General features: G+C 32.2%; 3 protein-coding genes across 7 annotated transcripts; all 3 read right to left on the minus strand.

Annotated features, from left to right (window-relative positions):
• Positions 1–608: 608 nt before the first annotated feature.
• On the minus strand, positions 609–4,899 carry LOC107431082 (probable serine/threonine-protein kinase PBL1). Of its 4 annotated transcripts, none has more exons than XM_016041961.4 (5): positions 4,637–4,899; positions 2,779–3,438; positions 2,104–2,361; positions 1,681–1,800; positions 609–1,500 (listed from the first exon to the last, which is right to left on the minus strand). In XM_016041961.4, the coding sequence occupies exons 2-5, from the start codon at positions 3,394–3,396 to the stop codon at positions 871–873; spliced, it is 1,626 nt and encodes a 541-aa protein (XP_015897447.2). In that variant the 5' UTR covers positions 3,397–3,438; positions 4,637–4,899; the 3' UTR covers positions 609–870. The 4 variants fall into 4 exon arrangements, with proteins under 4 accessions (XP_015897447.2, XP_015897446.2, XP_015897445.3 ...); XM_016041960.4 differs by having other exon boundaries at positions 4,620–4,899; XM_016041959.4 differs by lacking the exon at positions 4,637–4,899 and adding an exon at positions 4,492–4,629.
• Positions 4,900–7,519: 2,620 nt separating this feature from the next.
• On the minus strand, positions 7,520–8,762 carry LOC107431066 (uncharacterized). 2 transcript variants are annotated; one of them, XM_016041939.4, is made up of 2 exons: positions 7,973–8,762; positions 7,520–7,894 (listed from the first exon to the last, which is right to left on the minus strand). In XM_016041939.4, the coding sequence occupies exons 1-2, from the start codon at positions 8,297–8,299 to the stop codon at positions 7,613–7,615; spliced, it is 609 nt and encodes a 202-aa protein (XP_015897425.3). In that variant the 5' UTR covers positions 8,300–8,762; the 3' UTR covers positions 7,520–7,612. The 2 variants fall into 2 exon arrangements, with proteins under 2 accessions (XP_015897425.3, XP_048320340.2); XM_048464383.2 differs by having other exon boundaries at positions 7,520–7,879; positions 7,973–8,753.
• A 2,177-nt stretch (positions 8,763–10,939) lies between these two features.
• Positions 10,940–12,676, minus strand: LOC107431091 (RING-H2 finger protein ATL74). The gene is made up of 2 exons (XM_016041973.4): positions 12,481–12,676; positions 10,940–12,313 (listed from the first exon to the last, which is right to left on the minus strand). Exon 2 carries the CDS (start codon positions 11,979–11,981, stop codon positions 11,373–11,375), a length of 609 nt encoding a protein of 202 aa, XP_015897459.2. The 5' UTR covers positions 11,982–12,313; positions 12,481–12,676; the 3' UTR covers positions 10,940–11,372.
• Between the last annotated feature and the right edge of the window lie 1,935 nt (positions 12,677–14,611).

Genomic DNA, 14,611 nt, shown 5'->3' on the forward strand with positions numbered 1-14,611 from the left:
GATAACTGCCACCTAATTTGTTATTTTTTAAGAAAAAAATTTTGGATGTGAACGCTGATGATGAATCTATTGAAATCTATGTTGAAAGTATACTTTAGATATGTTTGGTAAAAAACAATGATTATTTCTCATAAAATAAAAATATCTATTCATGTAAATTAAAAAAAAAAAGAAAAAGAAAAAAAAGAACATATTTTCCTATTAATATATTTGATCATTATTTTGAATTAGATTAAATGTTTAATCTTTATTAAAAAAAAAATTTCTTTCCCAAAATATCAAATTTGATAAAAATAAATTAAATATATATTGATAATCAATTTCAATTTAAATATATTTCAAATATATATAAATATTTATCTTTCAAACGAAAGAATAGCAATTTCAATTTTTTTAAAAAAAATAACCATCCTTCAAAGTAAAGAAGAAGCATTCCTATAGAAGAAATATTCTTAAAATTTAAGATATTCCATGAAATAGTCATTCTATTCCATATACCAAACTTGCTCTCAAATTGCCATTTTGCAATGCAGGGTTCGTTGAAAGTTCAAATGTTTATTTTATGATATTAATATTAAAAACAATTGAATGAAGAATCACTTATCATGGGAACATTGAGGGCAAACCCAAAAAAAGGGAGAACATAAAAGCTCCTCATATGAATGGCATTGTTAAAACTAATTAACCCTGGGTCATAACAGCTTTTCACTCTATCTACAAAGAAGCATCCTCTCTATTTTCATCATCTAGAGGGATGGGAAGGTGGAAGAACCACCACATCTTTTATCTTCTATATATTGTGTTGAATCACAAAAGAACACCAGAAAAAGTAAAAAAGTAAAAAAATTAAAAAATGCACATTATACACAATCAAAATCCCTCAACACTAGGCCTCCGAACAGAAGATGATGATCTCCGGCTTTCTTGTCTATCAAGATCCTCCAGAGAGAGTGTGGAGGAACAGGCACGAGGAGGAAGGGATGCAGGCAAGATAGGCCGTCTTGTAGGCGAAATGGAGGGCCTGGCTCCAGACGGTGGTGATGGCGAGAAACTTAACCTCGGTGCTGGCGTAATGATTCCATTAAAACTTGGAGACTTTGACATATGTCTTCCGGAAATCATGGCTGGTTCTTGCAAGGGAAAGCGGTAGGAGTATTTCATGTCTTGTATGATCTTGAGATGCTCAACGACTGTTCTCATGGTTGGCCTTTCAGATGGATCCTTCTGAAGGCATCTTTGTGCAATGTCGGCGACTGTCCTTGCGGCTTTGGCTGGGAACCGACCTTTTAACTGAGGATCCATGATTAGTGAAAGTCGGCAATCATCCGCTAGGAAAGGCCAGCTCCACTTAACTAGATTTCTCTCTTCCTTGGGATGACGGCTATCAAGATTCCTCCTGCCAGTAAGTAGTTCCAGAAGGACTATCCCAAAACTCCAAACATTGCTCTTTGGAGTGAGCATTCCTCTTTCCAACGTTTCCATTGAAAGATTTGCCACTGCCTGTACATTAATTGGGATGAAATACAATCAGCTCTTACAGAGATTCAGGTTAATCATGAAAAACTAGACTTTATAAATTAATACCAACGGAAAGACGAAACTTCTGGTAAAGGGGAATGAAAGGAATCTAAAGAATAACATAGAATATCGTTGCCGCAACACTGAGATTAAAGAACTTACAACTGAACTACTAGAAATCTCAGTCTCAGGAATTTGTCCCACACAACCATATCCTGAAAGCTTTGCACTAAAATCCTTGTCAATTTGTATGTTAGCCGTTGAAAATTCATTGTACATTGCCTGGAGATACAAAGGATCCTCGGAGTAAGCAGATAAATATATATATAAAATTCTATATTACCGAAACCATTGCAAGCACATTAACACCACGTCTTACCTTCAAATTTTACCATTTTCCTTCTATTGTTTTTAAGAATAAATAAAAGATCCACAATAATGAAGCTAATTGAGGTTAAACAGGCTATCATTCTTTCAAAATTCATTTTGATGAAAATACAACTACATAAAGCTAAAGGAAAACACTTTTTTGAAATTAAAGGAATAAATTTTATAAAGAAAGAATACGGCAAAGGTTTACATTACCTGAAAAGGACCTTCTTCATGCAAGAAAGTAAGACCTTGTGCAGCACATAAAGCAATTTTCATTCTTGTATTCCAATCAATAGGGGGTCCGTCTGATCTTCCATATAGTAGCCGGTCCAAACTTCCATGAAAGAGCCTCTCATAGACCAACATTCTCTGATCTGAACCCTCACGTGCATGAAAACCAAGCAACTTACAAAGGTTGGGATGTTGCAAAGATGCAAGAGTGTTCACCTCATTTATGAATTCCTTTAAAGCCTGGATGAATGAAGACAGTGTTAAATCATAAGGGGGCTCTGCAGTTTCTAATATTTACAGAAAACAATACATTTTTGCTTCTCTAGGATTTTAACTAATGAGTAGAATGCTAGCTTTTAAAGCAAAACAAGGTTCCTTAAGTTTTACTTGTTCTAAAATAAGTACAAAGAAAGGTAGGAACAAAGATAAGGTGGAGAGGGAGAGAAGCAAAATTGGTCTGTTGGAGGAAAAGAAGATAAAAATGAAGCACAACAGAAAGATGCATAAAAAGTTCACACTGAAGAAGAAGAGGCAGAGCAACAAAACAACAAATTCTTTTCTGATGTTGTAATTCTACCCCATCATTCAGCAAGAGACCAAGAAAGCGAGGAAGAAATAATATTGAGGATTTTTAGAGACCAAATATTAACAAATTACCTGAGTGGAGGGGTGAAGACGAGTTACAGTGGCTTCAAACTTTTTGGAGCTTGAAGTTTCATCCCCAAAAGAAGCCTTATATATAATGGAAGAAAGGCCTTCAGACATGCATCGATCAGAAGAGAAGTGATGGCAAGCAGATGCTATTTCTTCATATGGATAGTTCCGGAGTGTTCCTGAAGGTGGCAATGGCAATGGTCCAGAAAGTGGGCCACTAGCAGTCCCTGATTTAAAGCTGTCCGTACTCTTGAGTACACGACCCAGTGTTGGGAGAGGAAGAGGTTGTGGACTAGGAGGCCGTTGTTCCTTTGTCGAAGTGGCTCGGTACTTGGACTCATCTGGTTCATCATATTCAATTGATGAAAGTGCATCTTGTTCTGCTGCATCAAGGGATGACGGAGCAGATAACGCTCGTGTTCTACAGTTTGTGACTCGGTTAACTGGCTGAATCGGTTTCACTCTGGTCCTAAAACTAGGAGGTGCAGATTGTAGTGACCGGGTTGCGATTTGAGGTTCAGGCAATGTTGTGGGTGTTTTCTCCGTTGGGCTGACACGTTTGATGTGAACATTCTGCTCAGAGCGTTTCTTCTTGCACTTCAAAACGGTGAAACAGCCCATCTTCCGTCCTAAACCTGTCTCACAATCAGGAAATCTAATTTTCTGCATAAAAACAAAGAAAGTGCATATCAGTCAAATCCTGCGAATCCTCAGAACTAAATGAGAACATGGAAAAGCCCACAAAGAGAATTTTTGTATGGTGAAAAGCACCAGAAGATTACAATCATAAGTTTTAAAAATATTACCAAAAGAAGTAGAAGAACTGAATAAACACCCTAATAGAAGGAATATCTGTATTCGAATTAACCCAAATAGCCCTTGCTACCAATTAAAAATGAACATCAAAAAGTAACCCCTGTGAATCTTCCATATAAGCTATCAAACAGATAAATTGCTTCTATGGCATTTTTAAAAGACTGCATTTTCAGAAAAATAGATGGGAGAACTTCTTGTTATGGAAACATACATAATCAGAAGTTATCTCAATCACCTTTCTGTTACCCAAAAAATCAATATGTGAAATGCAAAAAAAGAAATTAGGAGGAAAAAGGAGGGAATTAGATTTTATCCATCGGTGCCTAATGGTCCACCATTTTGCCACTTGCTTGTTGATATTCCACCTAAAATTAATAATCCATAATCTTAATATTCCCATTGCAATCACTCTTCTGCAACTAAATTGAAAAACAAAAGAGTAAAAAAGACCCCCCATTTTATTCCATCCACATCACTTAATGCCCAAATATCCTAAATGCCAACTGGACATAAAATACCCTACAAAAATGAACCATACTAAATTTCAACTGCAAAGGAATCGAAATCTAAAACCACATATTATTAAATATTACTCAAAATGAATGAAAAACGACACCCGAATCAGCATCCACTCAACTCCACACCCAAAGAGGAAAAAAAATAAATTAAATAAATTAAAACAAAAAGGAGAGAGAGAGAGAGAAACCAGGATCCATGAAATCCCAAATTAAAAAGAACCAAAATCCATGATTACAGATTTACTGTATGTAAGCGAAAAGAATTATCCAATCCACGAATTTACAGCATCGAGACATACCCATTACATAATAAAAGCAAATCAAACAGCAAACCAACAAAAAAGAAAAAAGTAACAGACAAATCAATCCCAGAAATAAATACCATGACTTTTTCTCGAGAAAAAATCCAAAGAGAAACCGAGAGAAAATTTTCAGTTACTTATAGCAACCCAAGAATCCATGAGATATGGAATGGAAACAAAAGAAGGCAATTAAAGCTAGAAAATTTACCAGCTCATGCAACTCACAATGGGTTTTTCTCCGAAACGCTAAGTAGGTGAAATTGAAAAATCTTGTGGCTTTGATTTGGCGAAGGAAAAAAAAAAAAAAAAAAACCTTCAACAGGTCAAGGAAAGCAGATGGTAAAGGCTGACGAAGTGAGAGAGATTTCTGAGAAGGAGAGAGAAAGGTAGGAAAAGTTGTGAGAGAATATTTAGAATTAGAAGAGAGAGAGAGAGAGAGAGAGAGAAGAGAGAAGAGAGAAGAGAGAGAAATATGGAGCCCAATGAACAGCGGTCAAACCTACCAAAAACCCAGATTTAATTAACATTTAAAAGTATCATTATTATTATCCCTAAACAGCAGAATTGGCTATCTCATTCTCTTTCTTTTACCTTTTTCTCCTCCATATTCTTCTTTTATTTCTTTTTTTCTGCTTAACGAAAATTGCTTTTCTAATTCAAAATGACTCCAATGCCCTTTAGTCGTTTGAATTTGTGCATTTGACTGACAGCATTAGAAACATAGAAAATTAACCAACTTTTAGTTTCACTTTTATTTTATTTCTTTTTTTAGTTTTAATTTATTAGTGACTTACAGTTTTATTTGTATGTTAAAATCCGATTGATTTTATTTACCTTCTTTCTTTTTTTAGTTCAATGTTACCATATACAGTGTTGTATTTTCCAAATTATAGTCTTGAATGAATATCAATTTTTCTTATAACTAGTTGCCAAGAAATAAATAAATTTCTATTTATAACTAATATTCCAAGAAATAAATAAATTTCAATTTATAACTAATATTCAACAAACAAAATTAGTAACTAATGTTATCTAATTATTTCATTGAAAAAAAAATATTTTAATTTGAGTCTTCCAAAAGAAACAAATATTTTAATTTTTTTCTTATATTTTGGAATGGGTGATTCAAATTTAGGCTCTTGTGGAGATCCTTTTTTTCAGAGAACAAATATTTTTAATTAGTATACAAGTTTGCAATTAAAATTTTTATCTCAGTAGGTAATAACCACTCATAATAATTTTTAAATTCAGGTTCAAAATCTAATTTTAAAATCTTCTTTTTCAGTTTATATAAAAAAAAATGCAAATTTTGAGAAATACATGTAGTGTACTTTTTCTCATTTTTATCTTTTATTGCAATCAAAAGTAGATTATTGTAATAAAAACATAGACCAAATCAAGCTTTGTTTTTCTGTTTTTCATTGTGTGTGTGTGTGTGTGTGTGTGTGTGTGTGTGTGTGAGTGAGAGAGAGAATAGCTATGATGCTGAATATGATAGGTACGAGCCTGAGGGGTTCTAAAGACATTACAAAGTATATAAATAGAAGAGTAAAATTTAAAAGGGCGAGGATATTATGGTAAATTAATTGACTACCACGATTTTCAACGAAGAGCGCCTCGATTGAAGTGACAACCCAGTCAAAGTTTGGAAAATTATAATTTTTAAAAGCATGTTTCCACTGTGGTCAAAGAGACCTATCAAGATAGGTCTTTGACTCCCATCTTTCCCGTCGGATTTGCGCGTGGCGAATAGATCGACGGTTCCTATCTTCTCTTTAAAAGGTTTCACGGGACCCACTGACATCAACATTTTTGTCCTTACAATAAGTGGTGGCTCCTTCACGCGCCACACACGGGTGGTTTGATTTCCCCCCTCATCTCTGCCAAATTGTGGGTCCCTTTGATCTCACTTCAGTTGCAAATCGGGCCGGCCCAGTTCCTTTTTAACTTTCGGTTGATTTTGAATTTTGGGCCCCTGTCATAATTTCTAAAGCCCAACCAAAAAAAAAAAAAAAAACTCTTAACAAAAAGTCTAATTGGTATTCTTTAACAAAAATAATTAAAAATGGATAAAGTTTTATTACACTATTTTAGTCTTGCTATTATTCCATTTAAATTTCATAATTTTTAAAAAAATTATTATTTACTTTCCTTTTTATTTTTCAAAACTGTTAAAAGAGATTAATTTATCAATTTTTGCTAATTAATTTTAATAATTAAAAATAAAATTATATTTTTATAATGTTATTCAATTATAAAATATAAATTTTTAACTTTCATTTATCCTTTGATTGTCAAAATTAACTGAGAAAAATTGAGAAATGAGTTTGCTTTGATAAATATAGAAAATTAATAATGATTTTTAAAAAACTTTGGATCTAAATGAAATAATAGCAACAATAAACGAGTGTAAATTAAATTTATCCTTAAAAATAATATATATTATGTTGGATGGAATTTTTTTTTTAAAAAAAAAATATTCACCATTTTTTAACAAGTTAATTCATTTATTAAAATGAAGATAAAAATCCAAATATACGGAAATTTTTTTTTTAAATAGTTTATTTTTGAGTTCCAATATTTTCAAATCAAAGAGAAATGACGTCACATAACTGTGATTAATCTAGGCCAAAATCATTGTCGGTTGGTGGGCCAAATTAAAAATATATATTTTTCTCTTATTTGATCACGATATAAACTTATTCAAGCTTCCAACAACCACCCTATTCCCAAATCTAAAAGATAGAACCTCATAAAGTCTTAGAAGTAGGGAGGAAATTTGAAGTTGATATTATACTGATCTAAAATGTAGGACTGAACTCTATATAATAATATAAAATACCAAACAGCATGCCACATGGCCTCATCGTCATAGTATGACTAGAACACACTTTGCACGTCTACCACATCTAAGGAATTGCAATATAATAATCATATAAGAAGTTGGAGAGCAAGTCACACTTTTCTTACATTTTTATTCTTCAACAACTCGTTGAAAAAAAAAAGTGACACTATGATTTTCTTTATTTATAAGTTTAGTATTCTCAGAATGATTTTAAGGAACACAGACTTTTGTCCATAGCAAAAGAAAATTACATTATTCAATAATATATGAAAGAATTACTGATAGAATTGAAATAATTTAATGGAATTCCAAAACATTTTCACAAGGGAGTTCCATATCAAAGAGGCAACGATATTTCATGCCTTCCAAACAAAGTTTGAGGCAAACCCTTTATCATATTTCAAAAAATAACTTAAATGAAACAGTGACAGTAACGGACAAGCCCATACCGCTGCAATTAGTAGGATCAGAAGCTTACTGGGTTTTCTTGTTTTGCATTTCTTGAACAAGAAAGCAACAAACAACAACATAACCAGACTATAAATGGCAATTGCCTGGAAAATCGGTGGAGACAATAGACATGCAAGAATTCCCAAGAACAAAGAGCCCACACAAATTGGTTCCTGAAAGCAAATAAACTGCTCATGTAATTTTGATAAATTTAATAATTCTGAAAAAAGAAAAAAGTAAAAAATAATTATGCATTTCTTTTTTACCTTATAAGAAAACCGTTGCAATCGATTAGAAGGAAATTTAGCTTCTGGGTGTTGGTTCTTTGTCCTTTCAAGGCGAATTTTCTTGAACAATCTGAGGAATTTGGATATCAGTTTTCCTTGGTGTCGCTGCTTGGAAATGGCGTTTGATGCTGATGATTCTGAATTTACAGTGAGGAGGAGAAATCTGCGAATCTTTAGCAGAACAGAGAGGCGGTGAAACTTCCAAGTGGGTGAGATATTTGTGGCTTTGAATCTGAAATGGAAGCTCTTGGCCTTGGTATGGATGTTGATCTTCCATGAATGCTGCTTCTCTGCCTCTGCTTGCATTGAATACTACTGTGAGCGTCTTTGAGCCAGAATTTCAATTTCAAATTTACTAGCCGTTGGAGTAGCTTTCCGTTTGCCCTATAATTTGAATTTTTTGAACCCGACACGAATACTCCTGTAATTTGTGCTAAATTTTTGGTGGGTCGGTTTTGTTTTTGTTTGCGGCCCAATTTTACAAAAGAAACTGGGTTAGATAGGACAATAAGGCCTTATTTGGCATTTCTGATTTTGAAAACACAATGACGTTATTCTAGTGATTGTTGAAATTTCTGTTAATGGATGTATTTTTAATTTGTCTTTTTTTCCCTTTTTTTCAATGACAGTGATATTCAGCAACATATTGAGGGCTGAAACAAAAAAAGTATTGATTAATATACTACATCTTATCTGAAAATTGTTAGCACTAATAAGAGAAATTGGAGATATTTACATTGTTTTGTTCTTTAGTGATACAGATTGTGAAACTTGTTTTGTCTTGTTTTTACTAAGAATTTTGTTTTTGTTTTTTTTTTTTTTTCTTTTTTGCTTTTATTTCACGGCAGAAATAGAAAGGTTTTATGGTTAACTTCCAAGAATCTAATTAACCTTTTCTTCTCGGGTTTAGTTAATTATTGATACTTAGAATTATATATTGAAATTTATATTTTAGCAGTTTAATTTGCATTTATCAATAAATTATTATCAGATGTAAACGATTCTAATGTTTACTTTATGACTGTTCATAGTAACAAGTTCTGTTATTTAGTTAGTAGTTTTTACTTTTACCTATTTTTATATAAAACACGAGCAGATTAATAAATTCTTATTAAATATTTCAATGTTTATGACGTGTATATATATATATATATAAAGAGAATTTTTTTTGAACCTTATATATATATTTGTAATGATATTCAGTATCCAAATTTGCTTACAAAATTTTTGGTATTAATGAATATGTTTTTCCTTTTTGCTATAAAGTATTAATGAATATGTTATTTATCTATTCGTTTACGTTTAGGGAGCTTAGTATATATTATAAGTACCAATTTTATTCTTTATATTTATTTCTTTGCATAAATACCAATTTTGGGTAATATTATATGTTGGTCTCATTCAGTTTTAAACAACTAAAATATCATCACATCACATAGTATCCAAAATTTCTATACACTAATTTAGCAATTGCAATATATTCAAATCATTTTAATTCAAGAATTTGAAGAAGTCAAGAAAAATAATAGAAAACAAAGTAGTTAGAGTTGAGTAGCTATAAATTTAAAGTTCACAACACCAAAAACAGTGTTAAAACCATGTGCAATTGGTTGAGCATTATTGAAAAATTCAAGAAAATGACTCGTTTACCTCCTTTCTCTCACCTTTAACCCTCCAAGTTAAAAAGAATAATAATAATAATAATAATAATAAAACAGAACAAAACAAAAAAACAAAAACAAACAAACAAACAAACCCAAGTTGGCATTTTCAGGATGTTCCGTGGTTAGCTAAAACTCATACCCACCTCTCCCAATTGGTTCAAGGTTTTGGATTGGAAAATATTACTCCAACCAACTTAAAAGAGGCAGCTAGTGGGTGGTCCAAACTCCACTTATTGCTTATTCTTATGGAAAAGCTCTTCACCTTCACCATTCAAATTTTTAGTACCTGTTTGTTAAGAGTTTTGTTTTTTTTATCAGAAACTTTATTTGAAGACTAAAATTTTTTTTTTATTAAAAAATAAAAATATTTGATAAAAATTAACAAGCACTTATTAATAAAAAAATAATTTTTTTTTCAAATTTTATATATTTTTTAAAAATTTATTTTTTTTAATTTATATAAATACTTAATAAGCATTTAATATGATTTTTTTTTATTTATAATCAAACATTTATTAATTTTTTAATAATATTTTTTTTTTTAAAAATCTATTATACAAATCTATACAGACTAAAATTTACTATATCAAATGGACCTTTTACTCTTTTGCTTCTCAATCCCTATAAAATTTTCCATTTGGATCCAACTTTAAACCCACTTTTTGTAACTTTGAAGCACTGATAGGGTCTTTAGTTTTTACTTTTCATTTTTTTTGTTTTTTGAGTTGAAAATTTGGACACTTTCTCAATTTATGATTGCTTACAGGGTCATGCACTCATGCTACTCTTCTATGTAAGGGTCTAATTTTTGGGTGATGTCGGCAAAGGGACTAGTGTCATAGAAAGTTTGTTTATATGAATAATAAATCTGTCAAAAATCAAAAAGCTTGTCCATAAGTTTTTAGAATTGTACTATACAAGATTCGAGACTTTAATGCTCCTTCATTAATTGTAGCAAAGCCGTAGGGGACAAGACTTCACAATTTTACAAACCATGAACTCTCTCAATTTTTTAGTTTTCTATGTAATAAACAGTTTATTTATTATTATTATTATTTAAAAAAAATAAAACAAAGTATTAGTTCTACAATTTATTCGGAACTATCCAATCTTGATAGTTAAAAAAAAAAAAAAAAAAAAAAAAAAAGATAGCAAGAATACAAAACAGTACGGACACCACTTTTCATGCAAGTACATGGCGAGGAGTGCCGCTGAGGGGAGGGGAAAGAAAGGATGAACTTTGTCAAAAAAAGATAATAAGAAAGCTTAAGAAGAAGGTCTGTCCACAAAATCACCCTACCAACTCTCAAACAATTTTATGAAAAAGCAAATAATCATGATAATAATAATAATAACAGAAGGACCTCATCATGAAAGTTCTATAAAAAAGCCAACCTATATACTTTTCAGGTTTAAGATAAATCGCCACAGTTCCATATCCAAATTAAAAATAAAAAATAAAAATTGGAACATAAATTTTTATGGGCGGTAGTGAAAATTTGCAATTTAGCTGAACTTCTACTGGTTCTAAAAACATTTCCAACTCTTCTAGAAGATTAAAATCTGAGCATGGTAACTACAACATTTTTTTTTTTTTTTTTTTTTTTTGGGTTTCCTCAAAAATCTCCTTCAATATTATGCACTTTGCTATATAAAATTACTACCAAACTAGAACTACTACGCTAAAACCTCTTAAACATCTTGATCTTTTATCATCAACTTTCTTCCCTGATTGCTACAACTACACTACTACCTTGCCGGCTGGACCCCGTTCCCGATGACTGTTCTCCGGCAACCCCTTGTCGTAAATTGGAACTGGTAACCGACGGATGTTGTTGTTGTTGTTGGAGCAGTGAATGCCGACAATTCGGACAAGAGGAATGAGACAAAAGCCACGTGTCAATACAGCTCACATGGAATCCATGATTGCATTTCGGAAGTACTCGAACTTTGTCTCCATCTTCGAACTCACCCAAACAGATCGGACATTCCATCGCCGGAATGTTCACACCGGAGGACCCATAAACCGCCACCGGAATCTGTCGCAAATGGCTCTTCTTAAGCCCCGTAGCTGCTAGCCGAGCCGCGGCTTGTTCCGGAGTTTCCGTAGCAAATCTTCGGCTACAACGCAAAGCGCAACGGACTATGGAATTAAGTCCCAACGCACAAATCAGAGCGCATAGCAGAGCAGCCAAAATGATGACCATATTGGTGTCGAAATTTGTCTCTCCGATATATGAATCTCTGGTTCTGTTCCCATTTGGCGACGGAACTGCGAGCTCTTTGTCGAGAAGACGACGATGGGCATAAAGAACTGGAAGCATAGTTTCAAAGTTTGGACCTTTTGGCTTAAAAAAAAAAGAAGAAGAAGAAGAAGAAGAAAATCTTTGATGGGTTTGTTGTTCAAAGAGAAAATTTTGGTTGGTGATTGTTATTATTTTTATTTTTATTTGTTGGGTTTGTGGGTTTTTTGAGTTGCAGCAATGTTTAGGAAATTCCAGCTAGAAAATGACATAGAAAAGGCATCTCCTTTGTCTAGCTCCAAGATAAACCCCAAAAAGAAAATTGAAAAAAAGAAAAAAGAAAAAAAGAAGAAGAAGGTAATACTAATTTGTATATGTGAGTTGCTTATTATCCGAATCAGGGACCGTTTTTGCTGCAAAATTCCATCTCATTAATCAGAAATGGTCCATCTTCTCTCTATCCAAAATGATAAAAAAGGAAAAAAAGACTTTCTCTCCGTTGGCAAGGAAACCGACACACAAAGCAGAAAAGATTGATTAAGATGTGGATAGTAACAATAATTTCTCTCTATTCTGTTACCTGAATCATCTTCTTCCATGACCCAGAACTATCATCAAAATTCTTTGTCTTAATGTTCCTCCAAACATCCTATAAGCCTAGCCTATTTGATAGTTGTGGCTCAGAGAAACAGAGAGGGGGAAAACCGACTGAAAGACTAATAATGGGTTTATTATTACATCGAGTGGTACTAGACTCTCGAGAGGCTTGGGCTCATATACATAGTACTGGACAGTAGAAAAAAATAATAATAAAACAAAAAATAAAGTAAAATAAAGTGGAGAAAAAGTGAGATTATAATGGTATAAGCGACTTTGCCTACCTAATCATGATTATGAATTAATTAAGGGCCCTGATACTGAGAACAATCTAATCCTAAATCCTCTTGATTATACAGTTGCATTAACAGCCAAGTTACTCCAGCGTGGCTTTAACCAATCACAAGTTTTTCAATCTGTGATCTGTATTGAGACGATGTAGATTGAAATTTTGCAAGGTGGTGGAAATTTTTAGTTGCCACTTTCCTATTTGTTTGTTCCTTAACTTTTCACATCATAGAGGTAGATAAGCATGTTAAGGAAAAATAATAATCGTCCACAAAATATCTATCGCTTTTTTCTTTTATTAATATTATTTTTTTATTTCCCACTTTTAGTACATGAGTAGGATAGTTCTAGTCTTGCAATTGAACTGATATTCATCCTCTCACACTCATGACAAAAAGTGACTTGCCTATTTGTTGTTATTATTATTATAACTGTTAGCGATCATTCATTTGCAAGATAAACGGCTCTAATTTTAAAGATATTTACCAAGGAACATTTCTCATGATAAATAATAAATATGAGCATATTTTTTCTTAAAAAAATTATAAATATATATTATGAGGTGTTGATGGATACAATACGTATATCTTGAGAAATACTTACAAACCCAAATTCTCTGTCTTGAAAAATACATACAGGAAGACAGAGTACAGTACCTGTAATAGAACCCCACTTGTTGCAGGGTAGGTTTCTTTCCAAAACACTCCCAGACAAATGTCGAAACTCAGACAACACATGGTGGGGTTTGCCCTGTGATCAACGGTTACACGTTGATGTAGTTCAATTATTGTAGTAGGTTTTTTATTTTTTATTTTTTATTTCTTTTCAACTCTACTCACTAAATAATGTAACAAATTATATGGTAAATCGTATTTAGTTTATATTATCTTTTAAATCAATAATTTCGTATATAACTCAGTGCCCGTTCAGTAGTGATTTTCGAAAGATTAAAATCACTCTCAAATTAAATAGAAAAAACCGCATTATATAATATTTTGTTTAAAAACTATAAAATCATTTTTTAGTGATTTTATTATTGAAAAACAATATATTTTGTGATTCTAAAATAAACATCGATAATGCGAATTACCTTTTTTTTTTAAATTATTTTACTTTTAATCTGGCTAATTAATGAGGTTTATTATAGATTGTGTCATTTATGCTTGATCCTCCTAGAAGATGGGCGTGTGTCTTTTTTTAACAGTAATTTCTTAAACTCTCGAAGTAGAAGTAGTTTTCAATTATTATGATTTTAAATGAAAAAGGAATTGATGATTGATGTAAAGGCTCGACCTAATTTCCCAACCCCTTTTTATTGAGTGCAGTTAGGTTAGGTGAGAAAAAAAAAAGGAAGAATGATAAGAAGGTACTAGGGCAGTTGAAGCAATTTGTGAAGCTTCATAACCAAATTTGGTAGAAAGAGAAAATTGTGGTTAAAATTAAAATAGAAGAAATGACGTGGGGAGTGTGGTCATGGTAGTTGGGCTACAACTATCCAGGCTAATCTTGAGAAACCTGATGTCACAGGCTTCGTTACAAACTAACTGCTGAAAATACTGAATCCCACCATGTGAATTGTGAAGTGGGTTTCTTGGATTCTTCTTCACTTTGTGCTTTGGGGCTTGGTCAAGTGGAATATCCATTCATAATATAGTCTTGAAATGAGGTAATGAACCACTATATAGGGTGGTTTTTATGTATTCACTGTAAAAGTAAAAAGGTATACAAACCTACCTTAAATGTCAAATTGTATGATTATAACACTATTTTTTTGGGCGAATATGACTGCAACACTTTAAAAATGGAGAAAGTAATAAAAATTTCTC

The sequence above is a fragment of the Ziziphus jujuba genome, chromosome 6 (genome assembly GCF_031755915.1).
Source record: "Ziziphus jujuba cultivar Dongzao chromosome 6, ASM3175591v1".
NCBI lineage: Eukaryota > Viridiplantae > Streptophyta > Magnoliopsida > Rosales > Rhamnaceae > Ziziphus > Ziziphus jujuba.